The following is a 23036-nucleotide window of genomic DNA, read 5'->3' as shown; positions in this document are numbered from 1 at the left end:
AGTGGAAATGTCAGAACGGAGATAGATAAACTTCCCTTCTCCAGTTGACCATCGTAATTTCCTTCCATTAGTTTCTTATTTCAGGAATAGAGACACTTCTAATTTAATAAACAAAGAGTTGTGAGTGTCACAACTCAAAAATGTTGGATCAAGAAGCATCAGTTTAGGTTGACGAACCTGAACCATTCCTGTCTTAAAGAGCTATGTTAGACCAAGACCAAATTACAATTACATCAGACCGTAACCCAGAAGAAACATGGCGGACATCGGTGGGCAACATGAGAGGTTAACGGTAAGATTATGTATGATTAGGCTATTCTGAGTCACCTGCAGAAAACATCACAAGTCAAACGTCATGAAATGCAGCTCATTAACTCAAAATATGAATAGTTATGCACCAAAAGCAACGTTATCGCGTATCTGTAATTGTAATTTCAGAGGGAAAGTAACGGAGGTAGAATTATTTTATCAACGTCAGGTTGAAAAACACACACACTATAAAAATATTTTACGTATGAAATTCCGGACAACAAATAAGATAAATAGATGTCAACAGATAACATTATTTACCTTACATGAAATACCACATAACATCATTAACCACAGCCCATTTCGTAAAACATGAAAAACAAATGCATTTTTCGAACGGAATTGCAACTCGCCAAAATCCATTTCATCTCAAGAGAAATGGGGTTAGATTTCATTTACGAACCTCCGTTGTAAAACACTAAAACGATTCAATTACATCATTCTTGTACCCGTTTAAGAATGTTTCATATCTCAGTCGTAACTTTGAGTCACGATTTTTCGGATATTTCCGTGACTAATTTCATTTTTTAGTTAGGTACGCTGGCTGATTGGAGAAAATGCTAGGATAGGTGCCATTAGGTAACCTTAGAAGTTTGCGCGGCACCCGAACTGGAAAAACACCTATTATGGGTATAATATCTTCCCTAACAATACATTTCATATCAAATGATTAATGCACACAACACTAGTATCACTTGCTTCGAAGTTTTCCCTATGAATGCACCTAACCAATTTACCTTAATACTAGGTCTTTGGGAAATCTGAACACTGAAGTTTTTGCTTTGCCCCTAAAATTAGACTTAAATCCCAGGCACACAGCACATAAATAAATAAATAAATAAATAAATAAATAAATAAATAAATAAATAAATAAATAAATAAATTAGCCGTGTGAATCCACTAAGGGCTATGGCCTCCTGCAATGCATGGACAGTGCTCAGTTTAGCTCATCAGGTGAGCAGGTCCTGAAGAGCATTATTATATTGGTTAATCTGTAGTTTGTTTCATGACAACGTATTACCGCATAATGTACATATGTGTAGTCTCACACCTGAGTGAATGCAATGTTGTTTTTTTGAATCTGCAATTCGCGAAAACGCACTGTTGCATTAATGACACGTGTACACTTTTTTCCCAGGGAGGGTTTAGGTTCCTTCTAGGTGAAGGCGTAAACTGGTACTCTTCATTCTTGCATAGCTTCTTCTCTGAATCTTGTAGACGTTTCTTGTAATTTCTTGACCTTATCCTCCGTTGAAATTCTCTTGACATACATTGCAGGTGCATATCCTCCTTCCACTATGTGTTCCGTGATGAGTTATCATATCACTACTTCACGCAAACGTCTGTCGATTTGACATTCGTCTTGCTATTCTCCCGAGTGCTCAGAAGATGACCATCACGGTATCCTCTTCGTCGAAGCGTGCAATTTTATGTTGTATACTTCGCCCCTGTCCTGAGAACGTACTTCAACATACTTTACACTTGCACGGCTTCTTTCCGCAGTGTACGCGAGGATGATAATTTTATATTCACCACTTCATAAAAGCCTATTTTTATCAATTTTACTGTATTATGCCGTAGTGATCAGAGAGGTGACCTTCAGGCCTCTTTGTGGAAGCGCACTGTTGCATATTTCACTGCTGCACAATATCTATAATATGTGTCTTGATCGACCTATGTTATCACAGGGCCTGAACAAAGGTGTATCCCGTAAGGTCAGTGATCTCTGCACACAATTTTTCCCAGCTCTTACCATTGTTGCCTTATCTTTGCTGTTCTTGTCCATTGTTTTCCTCCCCATCTCGCAAACCAGTCAGCCCATCTAGTTCTTTGCCTTCCCACGTTCCGTCTTCCTTCTCTGGGATCCCACATTGTCATTTTGTAGGTCCATCGATTTTGCCCCAGTCTCGCTACGTGTCCTCCCCATTTCCACATTAGCTGATCGGCTGTCGTCAGAGCGTCTTTCATGCCGGTTCTCCTTCGTATATCTTCGTTCCGTATTCTGTCTCTCAATGATACCTGGAGTATTTTTCTTTCCATTTTGCGCTGGCATATGTGGATCATTTTCCTTTGTTTTAGTGTTAGTGCCCCGGTTTGGCATCCATATAGTAGGTCTCGTATCACACATTTTTCTAGGACTCCAGCTTTAAGGGTGAGTTTCTGAGTCTTGCCTGTCAGTATCAACTTTAGAGACTAGAACCTCTTCCATGCTTGTACTATTCACCGTTTGACCTCTTTTTCTGAACAGTTTGAGAATTATATGTTCTGGCCAAGGTATACACATTACTCTACGTATTCCAGTATTTTTTCGTTTACGCTAACTGGAGTTTCCAGTGCATTAGTCATCAACTTTGTTTTTCTTGGATTCATTGTCAGGCCCGCTTCTTTGCTGATGTCGTCTAGTTCTATTATCAATTGTTCTAGCTCCGCTGCCGACTCTGCCACCAATACGATGTCGTCTGCAAACCGTAAGTGCGTTAGTCTTGCTCCATCTATTTTGATGCTGTATTTGTTCTCCCAATCTAGTTTTCTGAACTGATTCTCTTTCTGTTTTTATTCTGGCCACGCTGCCTTCGTAGAATTTATCCAGGGGTATGATGTATTTGTTCTGGATACCTTGTTTGCTCAGTGCTTCTAAAACGTATTCCCGTTCCACGGAGTCGAATGCTTTATTGTGGTCCACAGATGCTATATAGACATCCAGATTGAATTCTTGTGTTTTCCCGATCAGTTGATTCACTGCTTGTAGGTGGTCTGATGTACTGTAATTTGTTCTAAATCCTGCTTGTGTCGCTGGTTGTTGTTACTCAGCACATACGGCCCATCTAATTAAACTATAAACATACCCACAGGTAATTGAAAATATAAAAAAACAAGTTCTGAGAAGAACAATGAGGACAGTCACCCTATCACCACCGAAATTGTTCGAATGTATACGCTTTTTATGAACCAACAGCTTCTTATGGCACTGAAAGGTGCCCTATAACATTTTAATCTTATAAATTGGTTTAACTTTCTATGAATAATATTCAAATTTCCGTAAATATTTGGTAACAACACGACGTACACAAATGAAAACAAACACATGCGAGCACGCACTCCAACCGCCACCATTGTGGGCAGTTTCGATAGGTCGGTGTTAAGGTCTGAGGTATTGTAGTTGGTCTTGGTTAGACTCATGCTACTACCGAGCAAGTGGCTGTGTGGTTTGGGCCACGTAGCTATCACCTTGCATTCGGGATATGTTCGGTTCGAATCCCACTGTCGGCACCTCTGAAGATGATTTTCCGTTGTTTTCCATTTTCACACCAGGCTAATGTTGGGGCTGTACCTTAACTAAGGCCATTGTGGCTTCCTTCCCAATCCTAGCTCTCTCCGATCCCATCGTCACCAAAAGACCTATCTGTGTTGGTGCGACGTAAAGCAGATTATAAAAAGAAAAAAAAAGAAAAAGAAAAAACGTACGCTACGAATGTTGAATGAAAAATGTTCATGAATTCATTACTTCACCATAGGTATTCAATTTTAAGCGATTTTGTAGTGCCTTCTACTGAACATTGGTGAATTTTGAGTTGTGTCTCTTCGGAAGTGGGGGTGCGATATAGCAAATGCAAAAGAGATGTTATAAAGATAATACAAATGGCCGATTCGACACCACTGTGAATCCAACGTGCAACTTTTCATTTTCACGCCGGAGGCTGTTCCAACTGACCTACGGTGGTATATGTCATATTTGTTCTGTTGGAGAAGATCAGAGCAACGGGCCTGGCACTGCTACCAGCACAACTTTAGTGCGCGCTTGTCACGTGTTGTGGCCCAATTGAAGTGAAAATTTAGTTTTCACGACGCAGTGTACATGAAATAAACTCGTAACTCAGGTCCCAAAGATCTCCATAATCCTCTATCTCCTGTATGTAACTCACTTAATCCTCTTCTAACCAAGCTTCTTCTTACACCATCCCTCCAATGTTCTCTAGGTTTCCCCCGTTTCCTGTTGCTCTCAGCTTTCCAATATAGCATCATCCTGGGAAATCAGTCATCTGCCATCCTTTATACGAGTCCGAAACATTTTGATCCTCTTTCTTCAATCACGCCCACTTTATCTGATCACTCTCTTCTCTACTTCCAAAATTTCTCTGATTTTGGTGTTCCTTGCATTTCTAGCCACTCTCCTCCGATGATGTTGAAAATAATAATAATAATAATAATAATAATAATAATAATAATAATAATAATAATAATAATACGTTACATACACACATTATCATTATAGACTGTTATGCCTTTCAGCGTTCAGTCTGCAAGCCTCTGTGAATATACTAAACGTCGCCACAATCCTCAATTTGCAACTAGTGTGGTGGCCTCATTTAGCTCTATACCTCTTATCTTTAATAATAATAATAATAATAATAATAATAATAATAATAATAATAATAATATGGCCTCAGTACCGTACGCAGGCATTTGGTTTGACACCGTTTAGGCTGCCTTCGTGTCAATTTCGACATTCCATTTTATCTACCAAATGGAAAAATAAAGGGAATTCGATTGGACGCTCTATGGCTGAGGTTTAAAAAACGTTGTCGAATAAGCACCAGATGTGTCACCAGGGACTTTTTACATGTTGTCATCGTACGAAATATCGAATAGACTTTTTTCGCCCTTCAAAAATCCTCCATTGGGTTTGAACCCACGATCGGAAATGTGTTTACGATTGGTTCAAACGCTTTGGGAACGGACTGGAAACTCTTGATATGCGCCACGTCCGTTCTGCTCATGGATTCTGTTCCGTACACTTACACTAATATTGCATGCGTTTCCGTCACCATTTTTTCCCAATTTGTAACAAAACTTGATCTTTATGCGCTGCTCCTTTTCACTTTGACACGAGTCTTCATACGCATTACGTTCGACTGGCCGCAACACACTAACCTGCTTCAACTCCGTGTGTTCAACGCTACGTTGTGCTTCTCGAGATGTCTCCCTATTCATATGCACATTCACGCAATTTTACCATTCGTTGCCATTGTGATATTGGTCCATTCACCTTACTTTTTAGACACATCTTATATTTTGTACGGTTTTAAAACGGCAAACATACGTTCAAATCTAGAAACATTGAATATAAATTCCCAATGACTTGCAACAACCATGAACTACTGAACGTTTGTATTATTGTACCAAAAAAAGTATTTGGCCACAGATACTAGCTTGAAGAACATGGCATATTTCTAAGGGGGTGGTACGTAAGCATTGGAGTTGGTACAGGGAGGGGTATTAGTTCATTGAATTTATATTATTTTGAAAAACTGGTTTTATTTTTCATTTGAAACAAATTCATATCACCTTTTACACAAGTTGAGTTGATGCATTGTAGCAGGCTGGAACCTCCGGACTCCGGGATGATTACTGGGCTCGGTCTGGACAAGGACCACGCCCGTCCTTGATGCGAAGTTCTCGACGTTGTAGAATTTCTCGAATTTCTGGAGGATCTGGAAGTTCTCGAATTTCCAGGTGCACACGTTGCGGTGTTCGATCTCACATGAGAATACTGAGAGGTGAGGCGTGACGAGCACATAAGTTCCCCGTATGGTATTCAACTCACTTGTATCACTGTCGAATAAATTAAATTTTGCTTTAAATACTGCATTAATTCATTATAAGTGGAATACGTCAAATGTTAATGAAATTGACACTCGAATCTTTGTCTCAAAAACCTCGTTGAATCACAAAGGTTTATGAAATTGACGCTTGAAAAGAAGACAATTGAACTGAGTAACTGATCACACGTTGCGTGTCAGCCGAATTGATACTTGGGAAAATTATGTACAAACTTACAATGTCAGGTTCGCGACGCAAGTCCGCTGATATTGGCATGACATTCTGAAATATTGTTAGGTTACTAACTTGTATTATCACTGTTTCTAACTGACTGGATTCGTCATTTTCATGATTGGAACACCACTCTGAACGTAATATTTACAGTTCGTGCAAGTTCAGGATGCATTAGCATGTTTGTTATAAAGTAAACACATTTAATGGCACTCGGAGAATGTTCTACACTGTCTGTAAATAATTATTGAAATGACTTGCACTTGAAGACTGTTCAACACTGTTTATAAATAATTATTAAAGTTTAACTGCACTTGAAGAATGTTTAACACTGTCTGTGAATAATTATTACTAATTAGAGTCTATAAGTTTAAATGTGTCATTGAAAAATTCTATGTTCTCTCGGAAATTCACGAATATGGCATTAATATTCTATGTCCCAAAGTTTGTTACGACAACACAAGTTCAATAGGACACTTGGAAAAGTTACAACACTTGGAGAAATTGTCACACTTGAAAAAAATTCTATGTTCCTTTGGAACGCCACTGTTAGTAAAGAAAACACAAGTCCTAATATGGCACTTGAAGAGAAATACTGTGTTACACTTCCATTGGAACCGAGCACTAGGAAGTCTGAGTATCGTCCCACTGAAATACATAGTCCCTACTGGACCTAGGTTCGGTCTGCCGCACTTGTAGAGCTCCACCCGTCATCCGTACCGCAGAGACGGTGGAGTATTACTGCCTGTGAACAGCCTAGATCGCCTTATTTGATAGTTTGCAGCTGTTATTATGGCCTCAACGTTGGCGGTACAAAAATAATTGTGTCTTAACTCCAAATAGACTTTACAGATGGGTCGGAACATGACCATATATGGTCATGCATGACTGCGTGAAGCCGGCCCGAGGCGGCCACGTCACTGCTGGGTACGCCGGCAGAGTTCGGAGAGCTTGCCTATCCTTCACCTCGCGCGAAGTTTAACACTCATACTTCGAACTTGCTTTCACGTAGCGGTGTTTCCGTTACACTATCTGTTACCTAAATATTTCCACAGTTTCATTTTTAAATTCGTTCGTACAATAGAGTTATGGTTGTTTACTTGTGTCCTGAACGAAACTGTATTTGTGATTTTACTGCTTTTGAAATTAAACGGCACATATTGTTTGCTGATATTCGACAATTCTAATTTTAATGTTCTTTCTTTCAGATTCTACACAGGCACATTCCATCTGCAGTTTCTGGAGAACATTCTCCGATATTCTGCAACAGTCGTTCATTACTACCTTTTCAAGTGCCAAAGCGAAAGTTTAAGGAAATGATGGAACATACGTCAAAGAGCATACTTTCCTTACAGAGGTCTCTGTTATTTTATGTAGGTTTCTCTCGTGTCCCCTCAGACCGAAAAATGTGGTCTTTGAAGACATGGATCCATCAAAGTTATCTCCCAATAATCATGTGTAATTCATATATTACGATCCTCGGCATAGTAGTCTACATAATGTTAACTCCATTAGATCTTCTGGATTCTGCTTTCCTAATTTCTGTTTTACTCTTCTGTGTAGATATAGCTGTTAAAGTAACCTACTTTGTTAGTAAAAGAGGTTTTATTTTAGATTTAATTGACACTTTGAACAGCTACCCTTGGCATCTGCTACCACTACACGATGAATATACAGGTAGAGTCACCATTTTTGGAACAGTTTCTACCGTGGACAGATTTATCTGGATTTATCTCTTTCTCACCTTTCTTGGAGGAACGTCTGCAATAGTATTTTGTTTCTTAATTGAAAACAACCTTGGGTTAATAGCGTGTTGGTATCCTTTCGATGTATCCACTGATCTAAACATCACTATTATAAGACTTTCCCAGTCAGTGTTTGGACTATATCTTTCATTCTTCAACGTCATATACCTTGGACTTTACTTCAAAGTCTCCACGTTGATCTGTGCCCAGTTAGAAGCTGTTAATACATCATTCCGCACTGTAACGGACCGAGCATTGAAGGTTACGAAAGAAAATTCGAACTTCAGTTATGAAGGAGCGTGGATAAAAGATCATCCTATGTTTCAAGAAACTCTGCATTACTACATGCACCTTGGACTTAATGAATGTATAGAAGAACATCAAAAAATACTCAGGTTGGTGAGAAAACTTTATGTGTCATAATACTAAGTGTCACTAACATTATTAAACACCGAATTTGGTAATGAAATGCATGTTCTTTTTGTGTATTTAAAGATATGAGATACTTTGTTAGTCACACCTTCAGACTATTTGACCGGATTTTGATACTGCACATAAATGCATATTCCGAGGGGAAATGCACATTTAACGTTTTTAATACAAAATACACATTTTACACGTAAGTTTCGTATTAAATTATAACTTGCCTCTTTCCGTTACCAGCTAATTAATAGTAATAACATAATGTTCGCAAATAATTGTGTATGAAATGAAAAATAAAAGGGCGGCGTGTGACTGTGTAATCCATGCTTGTCAGAAATAATTTATTATGTTAAGAAGGAAACCGTATTTTCCAATGTCGACTTAGTTAAATGTAACTTAAAAGCTTTTCAGTCCGTCATACACCCAAGTTCAATACTTTTTTTTTATGTATTTGGTTTAAGGCTGCAAACTGTTCTTGCACAAACTGAGATTTATATGATCTTCTGTAACTGTGACAGATGTAATTCATCTTCAATCAAAACTGTACAAGAGTTGTTTTCATCCACCATGTCAAAAAAGTCATCTATATGCAGTCAGTTTTTCTGGCATATCAAAATCCATCACTCGCCTTGAAACTGTGGGGCTGTGGGTATGCAGTTGTGTGAGGCATTAAGTACTGTGAAGTAAACTGAAAGTGAGTTGTCTGTTATGAAAGCACAAGGCGAAGTAGCTGACAATATTAGGGAACACATACCAAGTGTTCTTGAACGAAATTCTGTATAGACAAAATAATAATAATAGTAATAATAATAATAATAATAATAATAATAATAATAATAATAATAATAATGGCGTGTGGTATTCGGAGAGACCTGGTGTAGGTCTTTTTATTTGACTCCCGTAGGTGACCTGCCCATCATGATGAGGATAAAATATTGATGAAGACGACACATACACCCAGTCCAGTGCCAGGGGAATTTACCAATTATGGTTAAAATTCCTGACCCTGCCGGGAATCGAACCCGGGACCTCTGTGATCGAAGGCCAGCACGCCAACCATTTAGCCATGGACCCGGACGACAATATTGTGAAAAGTTGCTAACATTCTTTGTGGAAAACAAGCAGAATTCGACCAAAATGAACCAGAACATTCCATTAACGATTCAATTTTTCAAATATGCTCCAGTTACGTCGTTGGATGTAAAAATAAGTTTCTCCCATTACAAGGCTCTACTTGCTGACAACCGGAGATCCTTCAAGTTCGAACATCTGAAATTGCATATAGTTATCCAGTGTAACTCTTCTGAAAATGAAGGCTAAGATAAATATGAACTATTTCAAATGTTACTAACTGTTAAAAGTAAATGCATTATCGTTTTAATTTTTAGGTTATATTTTGGTAATTTTAGGGCATAAATGCATGCATATTTCAAGAGTTTATATCTCATAGAAATCTGAGCCCTTGTCTTGAGTATGATTAACCATCGACATAATGTCTACTAGCAATCTCCATATGTTGATACAATCGTTATACCATACATCATACATCATCAACACACAGAGACTAAAACCATCAAAGTTCAGCTTCATTTACCAGACACACACACACACACACACACACACACACACACACACACACACACACACACACACACCAGACGCTAGCAGAGATACAGTATAACCCCTTTATCCGATAAGTCTTTTGAATATTAGTGTGTTCTTCTCTCTCTCTTTTTTTTCTTTTCCTTTCAGGATCATGAAGGATGTGCGGGAGTTCTACAACCCACTGTTTTTGGTCCAATTTCTTGCTACTGCAGTGGTACTGTGTTTCTCCGTCTTCCTGACGCTAATGGTAAGTATAGACAACAGTGATTCCAATACTGTCCGAGTGAGGATGGTTAGGCCATGCCTTTCGGGGAAGTGTGGACGAGGGAATGAAGGGGGTCCTACTTCGGCGTTTCTTTCCACAGGACTGCCAATCAGCGAGTGAGACATGGGGAAAAGTAGTACATCGGGCTGTATGAACAATATTTTGCATGTTTACTTTATACATAGAAATGAAGAGGAAAATGGGTAGAAATGGAAAGAAATGTAGTCAAATGTAAATAATGTTGGTGCTTTAGATATTTGTACCTCTCTTACATGCTCTATGCGCTCCCAAGAAACGTTTTCAATAACGTGACAAAAGATGCACGTAGTAAAATGCACTTTACCGCACAAACTTGGCCGGCAAAGAAATATTTAATTGTACATTTTTTCGAAACGCGAGTATATTCATACACTGTGGATAGTCGGTCGCCGAAGTGCTGACACTTGTAATCCTACTACTTGCACAATACGTTCATACGATTCCAAAAAAGAAAATCATCTTCTGCGACGGGCAATTTTTGTGCGGATGTGTGTGTATGTACAAAGGAACGAACCCATTTATCAATACACAGTCTGAGACCAATTTTGGTAAAGCACCTCTTGCATCCATGATTGATCAGCTACCTGCTGCCATACAAACGTTACCCTATAGACTTTACTTTAATAACTCGTGTACCGGTGTAAAGCTGATTACGCAGGTACGTTCAAGAGCAGGAGTTTCCAAATGGTGGCCCGCGAAGCCATATTTTTACGGCCCACGAGAGTTTTAAAAATAATATTCTAAGGAATGTGAAGAAAATTTACAAAGAATATTTCATAGCTCGTTCCAAAATGTATTAATTGTTATATCCTTTATAGACTCAAGTCAGAACTAATTCATTCTTTATTATTATTTCCTGATTTTAAGTATTCACTTGGTCTGAATAGATTATTTTTGATTAAAAAAATTAATATCCAAACTTCGGCGGAAAATGAGCCCTCATAAATGCCTTTGCTGAGTCTTAACCATTATAAAAATGGCTATGGTTTCCATACCAGTTCTTGAACTCCGTGTCAACCTCACTTCTTCTTCTTCTTCTTCTTCTTCTTCTTCTTCTTCTTCTTCTTCTTCTTCTTTTCCTACCGCTTTTTTTCGACACTTGTGGGGTCGTGGGTGCGAACTGCGTCGCGCATGTGGATTTGGCCCTGTTTACGGCCGGGTGCCCTTCCTGACGCCAACCCTATATGGAGGGATGGAATCACTATTGCGTGTTTCGGTGGTGGTTGGTAGTGTGGTATGTTGTCTGAATATGATGAGGAAAGTGTTTGGACGGATAAAGATACCCAGTCCCCGAGCCAGAAGAAGTAATCAGAAGCGATTAAATCCCCGTCCCGGCCGGGAATCGAACCCGGGACCCTCTGAACCGAAGGCCAGCACGCTGATCATTCAGCCAACGAGTCGGACCGTGTCAACCTCACTGTGGACATTTTATGTAATGTAGCACGCAATGAATACCAAGAAATACTTTAATTGCCTTTGATGTAAGGAGCAGTTTCAATTCTTCGTTCGTCCTTTTTTGGTAGTACCTACTGGCTAGTACACAGTCCTGCACACTCGAAGACATTTTCAGGGAAGCACTCCTGGAAGTAAATTTCTGGGATTTTAGCCTCTTACAACTGTATATCCTGTTCCCTTCATACTACTCCCACTATGTTGTCCTTCTTTTAAGTTTCGTTTTGACTACATTATTAGTTTCAGTTTATTTTTAGTGTTTTTTTTTACTTTTTGTCGTTTGTCAAATAATTCAAATGAACTGACATTGTTAGGTGCTCTTCTTCCAAATTCACTTTCCAGGGTATAATAGTGTTTATGTTTAATTTCACTCTTTTACTTGTAAAATAGTATTTTAAGCAATTAAAAATTTTAAACCTTCATTTCAATTGAACTATGCATATTATTTCACACTGGTACCTGTTCTATTTGCAGAATTTTACAATAATACTAATAATAATAATAATAATAATAATAATAATAATAATAATAATAATAATAATAATTTCGTGTGGCTGTTTCTAGCCGAGTGCAGCCCTTGTAAGGCAGACCCTCCGATTGGGGTGGACGGCATCTGTTATGTGTAGGTAACTGCGTGTTATTGTGGCGGAGGATAGTGTTATGTGTGTTGTGTGAGTTGCATGGATGTTGGGGACAGCACAAACACCCCCCCTCCAGCCACTGGAATTAACCAATGAAGGTTAAAATCCCCGACCCGGCCGGGAATCGAAGCCGGGACCCTCTGAACCGAAGGCCAGTACGCTGACCATTCAGCCAACGAGTCGGACGATGATGATGATGATGATGATGATGATGATGATGGTAATGATTGTTGTTTAAAGGGGCCTAACAACTAGGTCACCGGCCTCTAATAGAGTTTTACGAAAACTGGCCTATAAAGTTCGAACCCTGAGTATGCCTAAGGGTCCCTATGTGGCCCTCGAGCCCTTACGAATTGGACACCCCTTTTCTAGGGAGTATGGCTGTACTGGGACCATCCGCGAAAATCAAGTCCCGAAGGACTGTCCTGAGACCTCTCCCGCTAAGGTGAAGGGAAAGAAGAAAAGAGGGACATTTGCGTAATAAAAAGGGCTAGTTGTCGCTGGCAGGGTGGATTACGTAGTTTTCGCTTTGATATCATGTCATTGTATACAGCCCGTTGCCAATGTAAGTAACTACAGTCAGGCTGTAAAGAAAAAAATCTCAGTCCCACATCCACAGCTATTTAGTTAGGACAACCGCAATGATTGTATGGGTGAAAATGTATCCCTCTATAGCTGGAGCACCCGTTGAGGCCAGCCTAGTGCGACCGGGCTGGCCTGACGTAAATGCGGGCAGCTTACATAGCAAGCATATGTCACAGTGAAAACGAGTGAGTGAACAGTCTTTGCAGGGAAGTGGAGCAGTGACATTCGATTGTGACAACGAAGCTCTCCTCCACTACTCTGGGAAATGATAATTGGGGTACAGTATTTAAAAGAAAATAAAAAGACGCTATAATCACAAGAAAAGCGACCTTTTCTAGATATTCCGGTTTGATTTATACTTCACTCGATATAAACAGTCAGTTTTATTTTCTTATATTTATACATTCGAAGAAAATTACTGGTATTCATTCAGCAAAACGTAATAAATTTACATAATTCAACGAGTTTACTGCTTGGTTTATCACGCTATAATGGTATGTGATTTTCCCAGTTCACTGAATTTGTGAAAATGGTATTTAAAAGTTATCAGCTAGCCTCCAAATGGCGAGGGAGTTTGATCACGATGGAGGACATACATATTTACTACCCAAGACTGAAGTACAACAAGAATGTAAATGCATCTACCAGTTCGACATAGAGTATGCCTTCAAATAAATAACCTATCTGATGTTATTCCCGGTAAACATAATTGGATTGTTGGTGAGTTTATCAGATAATTTAAAACCGAAGCAACCACAAGCCACAGCTTAACCACCTTAACTATGTAACTTATTATTTTATAAATGTTTCTAAAGCACTTCTTAAAATATATAGACCCTAATAGTGAAAACTGTAATTCATTGCGTACAGTGAAAGGAATATTTGAGTAGTAGGACTAACTCTTTATTGTATCCGGTCAAAATAAATAAACTACAATAAATATAAATAACTTGTTTCTTACAACGTAAACTGAAAATGATGTGGATTTCTGCCCTCTTTCTTTCATTATTTTCTGCCTCCATTTCAAACTCGGGTATCGCCACAGTGATCGAGAGTGACTGGGAGAACTTCGGCCAGCCTTCACGGCCTGTGACGTAACCACATCACTGGCTGAATAGCATATGCTGATCGTCTGCCTGCCCGCACTCTTACATTGCTGGGCGCCCGCGGGACGAAATGCCCAGCGTGAGCACCTCTGCTCTATAGAAATAGAATCCGGGGTATAAAAACAGGTGGTAGTGGTGGTGGGCTATATTCACTTGGCTCATAGGCACCACAGTCCACAAATCCTGGATACTGCTGAGGAAGTCTGGACTTGAGTATAGACAGTTGGAGTTCAGGAGATAGATTGTATGACCTAACTTACTCGGTCTGCAAGACTGGTGGATGTCCGCCGACGTCACATGGAAGTACCATCAGAATAAGAGTATCCGACACGCTGAGATTCGATGGCCTGTACCAGTATATTGTTCCAGCTATCGAACGGCATCGCTGTGCAGCACCCGGGTATGAATCTCAAATCCACACAGAGAGCGTCAAGTGTGGTGTAGGCATCTGTATCAACTGTTTCTTTTCTTTTTACCATTATACACAACTAAAAAGGTTGAATAAATGTCGAAGACTGAAAAACTTAAAAAATGTATGTCTAAAGGGAAATTTGAAATCTGGATTTTAGTTATTTGACCATCTTACTTTCTGTACAAGTGTCATAATTAGACATAGAAATGTGTATTAGTTGCACATTATGTTTAGGTAATATTTAAGTACCACTTATGAAGATAAATCTACATTGTAAGGAAATAAAATAGAATGTAATACAATCCAATAGCTACGGTAAACTCTGCGCGCTACCCGTCCAGTTGACGACCCCAGAAACTAGTTCCCAAAAACAAAAGTACATATCTAAGATAATTTTAGGGACTCTATAAAAGGAAAATAATAAATACAAAGTCGGAAAACTCTAGCGTTCCTGGGTTAATATTGCAGACTTAGCCGTGTCTCCCATATGTGTCAGATATAAAATAAATCATTAGTTCACGTCATTTATTCTTAATTTTATGTTAGCTATTTAGGAATCCAAATATGGAAATCTCTGGTATTTCAATTCATCCGTCTTCCAGTTAGGGGTTATGATTCTATCATGTTATACACATGTAGCTGATAAGATGATACGCATAAAATAACATTTTATCTTTCCTATTTTACAGGCTACGGGGTTCAGTTACCAGTATACAACGCTGATGCACTTGTGGGGGCACAGTCTCCCACAAATCTTCCTTTTCTGTTGGTATGGGACGAAGTTCACTGATCTGGTAAGGGCAATTTAAAAGATAAGTAGTATATTGTAAGGAAGTGTATTTTGTAATAAAGTTGTTCAGGATATAGATAGATTCACTACACAATTAAAAAAGGTATAATAAATGTGTATAATTTTGTGGTGTTCATTTACTCGATTTTAACGGAGAAACTGGCTGAACAGTGTAGTAGATGATCATCAGACAAGGAGAGAGTTATGTTAATGACGATGCTTGTTGTTTAAAGGGACCTAACATCTAAGGTCATCGACCCAGGAGAGAGTTAATCGCATAAACCATTATCCTGCCCCATCCGCATTGCATCCTGTTGGTTTGGACTTGATCTTGAGGACGGACCGTCTGGCGAGGCAGTAAAGGTCTACCCAAAAGGACGTGGGTTCGATCCCCATTACGAAGTTAACTATTTAGAAAAGATATTTCCACATTTGAGGGGCACATGAGCCTGAGGTTCACTCATACTGCACCAAAAAAGAGTACCATGTTAATTCCTAGAAGTAAAGGCTGCTGGGCATAGGGTAACTACTCTTAGCGGCGAGGTTAAGAATAGTGAAAGCATTTGCCTTCCATTCCCCCAAGGGCCTTCATGGCCTGTACGGTGATGAATTTGCTTTGTTTTACGGCGTCAACCACGTGTCGGTAGATTTACTGGCACGTAAAATAACTCCTGTGGGAGAAAATTTCGGTGTCTCGGCATCAAAGAGAACTATAAAAATGTACTTAGTGTGACGTAAAAAGAAATAATATCATTATATTTGTTTTACTGAACCCAATTAACATTTCTGCGTTTCTGGTTAACAAAGTGTTCTCACGGATTGTTTCTCTTACTGTCAATGTTTTGAGCAAGCCATGGCTCTGCGACAATTATAAAATCTCACATTATTTTGATATGCTAAGGGCTACTCGGGAATGACCCAAGAAATGGCTGGAAGTTTCAGTATCATTAAGTGTTATACATGTTGAATCTGTTCAATAGGACGATGAGGGAGTTATGAGATATGACAAAGAAGTTTTTCTTAAATGCTATTTGTTCGGGATATCGACATAGAAAGATCTTTCGCCCCTACTTGCACCATATGTGAAGAACCTGCGTGAATTTTGTAAATGGCGGAAGTGTAAAGTGTTAAATAATAATAATAATCGTATGGCCTTAGCTACCGTGTGCAGACATTTCGATTTGACGCCATCTGGCTGTCTGCTCGTCAATTTCGACGTTCCGTTTTACTCTAGGCCCACTAGATGGCAGACCGAGTAAATCGGATCTCTCTTGGGCGTCTATGACTGAGATTTAATGAATTTTGTCGGGTAAATACCAAATGTGTCACCAGAGGTCTTTTACATGCCGACATCGTACGACATGGAGTATCGAATGGACTTTTTTTCGCCCTTCAAAAATCCGACTACCTCTGCCGGGTTTGAACCCGCTATCTTGGGATCCGGAGGCCGACACTCTACCACGGATCCACAGAGGCAGCTTTGTAAAGTGTTGAATGTGAGGAAAGGAACGTTAAGGATAAGGCCAAGGATAACAATAATTTACAATTAAAAACCCCTGACCCGGTCGGGAATCGAACTCGGGGACGCCGGGTGACAGGCGAACGCGTTGCCCCATGCACTGCGAGGCCGGACTGACAGGGAAGTTAGGAACTCTTTAGTAAGGTATCTTTATATGCAACCAAAGAAATACTAAAACACGAGAAATTGTGCATGTCAGTTGTCAATCAGAACTTGCTAAAAGCCCTTTTAACGAGCAGCAAAAACCATGTTCTATACATTAAGTCTTTCCCATGCTCTTCCATGCAAGTTTTCGGTGGATGCGAGACCAGACATGTCTCAAGAAGCGAACAGTTTTGGCTTTATTCTGCTTTGTTTAGGACAGTGTTTCAAAACTGCTCAAAACTTTTTGATTCACTTTATTTCAGTTTCACTGAAAGGACCACTTATCTTGAAGATGAATTAATGTTATCGAGGAGGAATTCTGTCACAATTTTGTTATAAGCTTGGCCCGAAAGAGGATCAAATTGTATAGACTTTAGGAAGAAATGCTAAATTATGTCTGCAGAGAAGGGCCTAAATTAAGGTGCTGGGCACCAGGAACGCTGACCTAATAATCCAGAATCTTAATCCATAGGATTCGATAGACCGCACAAAATGACATGCAGTGATCCTAAGAGTGGTCGCCGCCCCACCCAGACTACATAGGCCAGTTCACCACAGACATACGATCCAGTCGAGGAGGAGAAAATGTTCCAGAGGTCACTTTTTCTCGAGTTGCAGACATCATGATGCCGACGAGCATTTCATTTGAAAACATCGCTATGCTTCAGAAAGACGATGTAGAACTAGCTAATCTTATAAAAATTAGAATTCTGCTCACCATAATTCAGCAAGATAACTTTTCCTGATGGATCCGAGTTAATTTGTGATCAATCCACAGGGGAATTTCGCCCATACATTCCAGTTGACTATCAAGGAACAGTTTTCTGTTCACTGCGTAACCTGTCTCATCCTGGTATTAACGACTCAACTAACGTGATTAGACAGCGATTTGTTTAGCCTTCACTGAAACAAGTTATTAAATTGTGGGCCAAATCGTGTGTATCTTGTCAACAAGGTAAAATCTGGAGATATACCAACAGCGCTATCGGCAACTACAATGAAGTAGATGACTGATTCTCTAAAATTAATCTCGACATTGTTGGATCCTTATCCACTTCTCAAGGCTATTTCCTTTTTTTTCTTTATGATAGCAACACCACGAGAGTCCTGGGGCCATCTACTCATCTGTTTCTGGGAATACCGATGAGTCGGAAAGTCTCTGGTTTGCTACACAAGCGGGGCAAAAACAATCTGGCTAAGAAGCGGTATTTGCCTCCCGTCAGAGATGAAACCCCCTCTGCGCATGGGGGGAGAAATTCAAGTTAATGGGTCGGAGATCTATGCTTTGCAAGGAGGAGCCTTCTTAACAAACGGCCCCTTTCAGGGGTTTAATTTTGATGTGTTTAATTAGAGAAGCGATTTTTAATTTAGAAAAGGCCGAAAGATGAATTTATTTCAAATTAAAACAGATCATAAGTGATCCAAGGGCTGCGGCGCTTCCGACGAGTCCGCGGCTTCTTGGCCCTCATGATCTGTTTTAAGAGTAGGATGTCAGGGTCAGTTGAATTGCTAGGGAGGATTATAGTTTTGCTCATCTTTACTATTTTATTTATCTGAGTTCTAAGAGTCGGAATGCGAAGTTCAGTTCTTATCCTCCTGTTATATCTCAGAAATGGTCTTATTCTGAATTACTTGTAATTTTGAAAGTGGAGTTTTAGCAGTATAGCCCCAAGCCTCGCAGCCATACAGCAGAATGGGCCTGATACATGATAATGTTCTGTGTGGAACGAACAGAAAGGGGCGTGGGTGGCGGGGCGGACTATGAGAATTCTCTTCCAGCAGAAGGTAGCTGTAATTATAAGCAATATGTGTTTTTTTATTGATTATGAGATCTCATATTTAACGGTAACGGGTGTTCAGTCTTAAACGCTTTAATTATTAGCACGATCTTAGGAATGGGTCAAAATTTATTGAATTCTATTAGGCCTACATATTTTATCAAACAGTCAGCCTGTAGCCTGCTAAAAGATGATAATTATATCGCAGACGGAGGTAACAGTGGCGATGCAGCACACCTCGCCGCTCAAATGTCAGACTCCAACGCTCATGGCCCCATCTATACAATTGGGAGAATAAATCATTCTCAAGTCCGTTGCTTAGAATAAAGTACTCAGTTTGATAATGGATAGGACACAAATTTCAACTTGAGCGATTCATTCTAAAATGCATTGAGGGTATAATAGTTACGCCTCATTATCTTCGTTAATATTGCTTAGATTCACATTTATCTTGTTTTGGCAGAATTTCTACAATACAGAATGCTACAGAAGTGGGCGCAGGGCAATGACAAGAATCATAAGCTTAGATCCCGAAACCAACCATTTCCGATGAAATGAAATGGCGTATGGCTTTTAGTGCCGGGAGTGTCCGAGGACATGTTCGGCTCACCAGGTGCAGGTCTTTTGAGTTGACTTCCGTAGGCAACCTGCGCGTCGTAATGAGGATGAAATGATGATGAAGACAAAATTAACCAATGATGGTTAAAATTCCCGACCCTGCCGGGAATCGAACCCGGGACCCCTGTGACCAACCGCCAGCACGCTAACCATTTAGCCATGGAGCCGGACACCATTTCCCATATACGACGCAATCATATTTTCAACCGTTAAAATGTGCTTCATACTTTGCATTTCAGATACTGTGTTCCACTCTGTATGTCAGCAGCGTCTTGTTTTTGCGGTGGCACTTCAATCAGTTGTCGTGTCACCTCACACGTTTTCTGAGGAAGAGATAACCGATATCCATTGCAAGAATGGACGTGCGAACGTGTGACGTATCATGCCACTACAAGACGCTGTTGACATCCGGCTTCGTATGTGGAGCATAGAGCATGAACAAAGTTATAAAGCGATTATGTTTTTCATTTAGTGCCGGGAGTGTCCGATGACATGTTCGGCTCTTCTGGTGTAGGTCTTTCTATTTGACACCCGAGGGCGACCTGCGCATCTGGCTGTGGGATGAAGATAATGATAATGAGGTATGGAGAGGGTGAAACTCGATGTGGGTACACATCTGCTCAATGCTTAACGTCTCCATCTGACGGAAGAATCACCATCAGCAGCGTCATATGCCCTCATTCCATATGAAGTCCGACTCGTTGGCTGCACGGTCAGCGTACTGGCCTTCGGTTCAGAGGGTCCCGGGTTCGATTCCCGGCTGGGTCGTGGATTTTAACCTTAATTGGTTAACTCCAATGGCACGGGGGCTGGGTGTATGTGCTGTTTTCAACATCATTTCATCCTCATTATGACGCGCAGGTCACCTACGGGTGTCGAATAGAAAGGCCTGCACCTGGCGAGCCGAACTTGTCTTCGGACACTCCCGGCACTAAAAGCCATACGCCATTTCATTTCATTCCATATGAAATCTGCCGAGAAGTTTGGAATTGAACCTGGGCTCTTGGCACGAAATCTAATGATAAGAAATTATTGTACACCACCACCTCTTCTACCCTGCCGGCCAGAATTCAGATGGTGATTTTTTTTTTTCACCAACGAGACTAGAACTGACTAACCATGGTATCAGACCATATAGACTTGACGTCCTAACAATCGTGGCAACGAGGTGGGCTATGTGATTGTGTCATACTTCGGAAACGTTTAGTTTCCCCTACTGTGTTTAATAGGATTTTTTTTTTTTTTTTTTTTTTTTTTTTTTGCAGGTTGTACCTAATATTTTGAAACATCTTGTATCGTATAATTCCTCTGTTTCAGTCAACCAGTATAAGAAGCTCTGTTTACGGCTGTGACTGGTACAACGCCCCTAAGAGCTTCAAGAGCAAAGTACTGATAGTCATGATACAAAGTGGAAAAGAGTTTCAGCTGAAGGTTGGGAACGTTCTCCCATTGTCTGTGGGCACATTTGCAAACGTAAGTAGATGTGTAGGCCAGTACGACAAATTACAATTTGTAGGGGGACCATTCTTATACTTAACAACATGTATCTGTATTTAATTTGTAATAATACCACTGTGTACCGTAGTTGACTGATTCGCGGGTTGCGGGATTGAACGCTGGAGAATACTTAATAAAATAATATTGGTGTCAGTAGATTTTCTACCGCGTAAAGAAATCCATTTTCAGGGTAAAATTCCGAATTCCGGCACATGGGCGTTTCTTACAATCTATAGCTAATATAGTAATTTATTTATTTATTTATTTATTTATTTATTTATTTATTTATTTATTTATTTATTTATTTCTGCTCTTGGCCCTCTCTTACACTTAGCCACATACAATGTTTAGATTTTTACAGCATTAATTTACAATGTAACGATAGTCAGTTATAGTTACTGAGATAAGACGAGTAAATCCCATAAGAAGTAACAATAGTACGATTAATTAAGATTGCTATTGATGAATTAAAATGTGTAAGATAAATAGGGAGTAGACAGTACCGGGCGGTACACCTCCACGCCGCTAATTCAAACTTTGCGCCAGTTGAAACTCCTCTGCTGGAGGAAGTCTGAACTTTATCTACTGTATTAATTTTCAAGTTTCTCAGAAGATGTCACTACTTGGAAATTTTGAAGTTTCTGAACTGGATCGTTTTCGACGTATTTTTGTTTTACCTGTAGTAAGAAGTGTGAACTTTCTCTTCTAGAGGACACTACTGAAGAACTACAATAGTGCACCCTAGTGCGAAGTGAAAGAACTGTTTTTTTGAGAAATTTTTATTTCAAAAGTTTTTTGCTTGTTTAATTTCTTTCTGTTATTGTTTAAGTTGGCTGTATAACCCTTTCTTTCCCCTTGTTTCGAATTTAGCCAATCCCGAATTTCTTTAATTAATTTATAACCAATCAGGTGTATCTTCCCCAGAGGGGATATATTGCTTAACCCTAGCCAATAAAGTTTTTGTGGGAGGGTGTTCTCATTCCTCAAACGCCTCGAACTTTCCGCGAGAGTATATAAACTGCTGATTTTCGGGTCTCTGCGCCACTTCAGTACCAACTTTCAAAGTGTAAAGTACATAGCAGGGGGCGGGAAGCGCTTCTTTCTTCGGGCAGCAGTTCAACAACAAGGTAATGGCCGTTTAAGAACTTCTTTTCTTGCTAGCTCAGCAGTTTAACTCTCGGGGTGGGTCCGAAACCTTTCACCATGTAACTTTCCTTTAAAATGAAAAGACACTTAGTTTCAATTCTATCATTTTAAACTAAAAATTTGGGATAGAGAGTGCTTATCCCTCTTGAACTCCCACGCATATTGTTTTGAGGTGAACTTATTTTTCACAACCGATTCTTCCTTAACGTAATGTAAATTGTTTCCTTCTAAAGTCACCTCTTTAGTATGGGATTAGCCCTTACATTAACGGCCTAGTGCCAAATAGGTTTTAAACAAATGTATTAGGAGCGCAGATCGCCTCCTCTCAAGTTGGTATTTTAGAGGCCATGTAATTAACCTTTTCTCACTTAATAGGCCTCAGTAGGTTGGGTATTTTACCCCTGTGTTTATGTCCTTAGAGGACAGCTTGAAGGTGGAATTTGGTGTGGCCTTTGACAGGCTTAAATTTTGAGAGCGAGTTGCTCTTTCTTGAAAATTTTGTTTTCTGCGCGCCTCAAGGAGGCCTTACTGTGTAATTTGGAGCAAGTGCTCCTGGGCATGAATGGGGTTTTCTGCCCCTCTGTTGAAACTTGTGTTGGGGTAAAGTTGGGCTAATTGCCCAAGAATTGTGAGTTCGGGGCTCGAAGCCCAAATCTTGTGAATACTGTAATTGTAATTTGTTACCTTGCTACTCTGTACCTGCCATTATTGTTATTTCTTGATTTTGCTAAGAAAATATAACCTTGTTAAATTTTATCTTAACTTTAATTTCGTATTTTGAGGCCCGTTCACCCCCGCACCTTCTTTCACCTCTGCTAATCCACGAAACAACGGTAACAAGTGGTAGCAGAGCGTGGTTGAATGGGTCTCAATTTAGCCCATTTTGACGGCTAAACATTGCTTTGATTACAACTCTAACTATTTTCTCACTTGCTGGAATTTTTACTTTTTCAAAATTGTTCTGTCATCATGCCCGGCCCTCGCGATGTTCTCCATCTTAACTATTTGCGCAAGGAGGAGTTGATCTATGAGTTAACTATCAGAAATGTGCAATCTGGAGGCACGGTTGCGATAGACACAAATAAGCTTAGAGAGTCCCTTGATTTGCCCATTTCCATCCCCACCTTGGG

General features: G+C 39.8%; 1 protein-coding gene across 1 annotated transcript in view; it reads left to right on the top strand.

The window, feature by feature from the left end:
* Window positions 1-256: 256 nt before the first annotated feature.
* The window catches only part of LOC136877775 (odorant receptor coreceptor-like), a 62679-nt gene continuing 39899 nt past the window's right edge, over window positions 257-23036 (top strand). The window contains exons 1-5 of the mRNA XM_067151982.2: window positions 257-292; window positions 8097-8281; window positions 10062-10161; window positions 15104-15208; window positions 20581-20736. Coding sequence (XP_067008083.2) covers window positions 257-292; window positions 8097-8281; window positions 10062-10161; window positions 15104-15208; window positions 20581-20736 — 582 coding nt within the window. The remainder of the gene's footprint in view (window positions 293-8096; window positions 8282-10061; window positions 10162-15103; window positions 15209-20580; window positions 20737-23036) is intronic.

The sequence above is a fragment of the Anabrus simplex genome, chromosome 7 (assembly GCF_040414725.1).
Source record: "Anabrus simplex isolate iqAnaSimp1 chromosome 7, ASM4041472v1, whole genome shotgun sequence".
Lineage (NCBI taxonomy): Eukaryota > Metazoa > Arthropoda > Insecta > Orthoptera > Tettigoniidae > Anabrus > Anabrus simplex.
The sequence above is the reverse complement of the archived record's forward strand: the minus strand, read 5'-3'. Positions and strand labels throughout refer to the sequence as shown.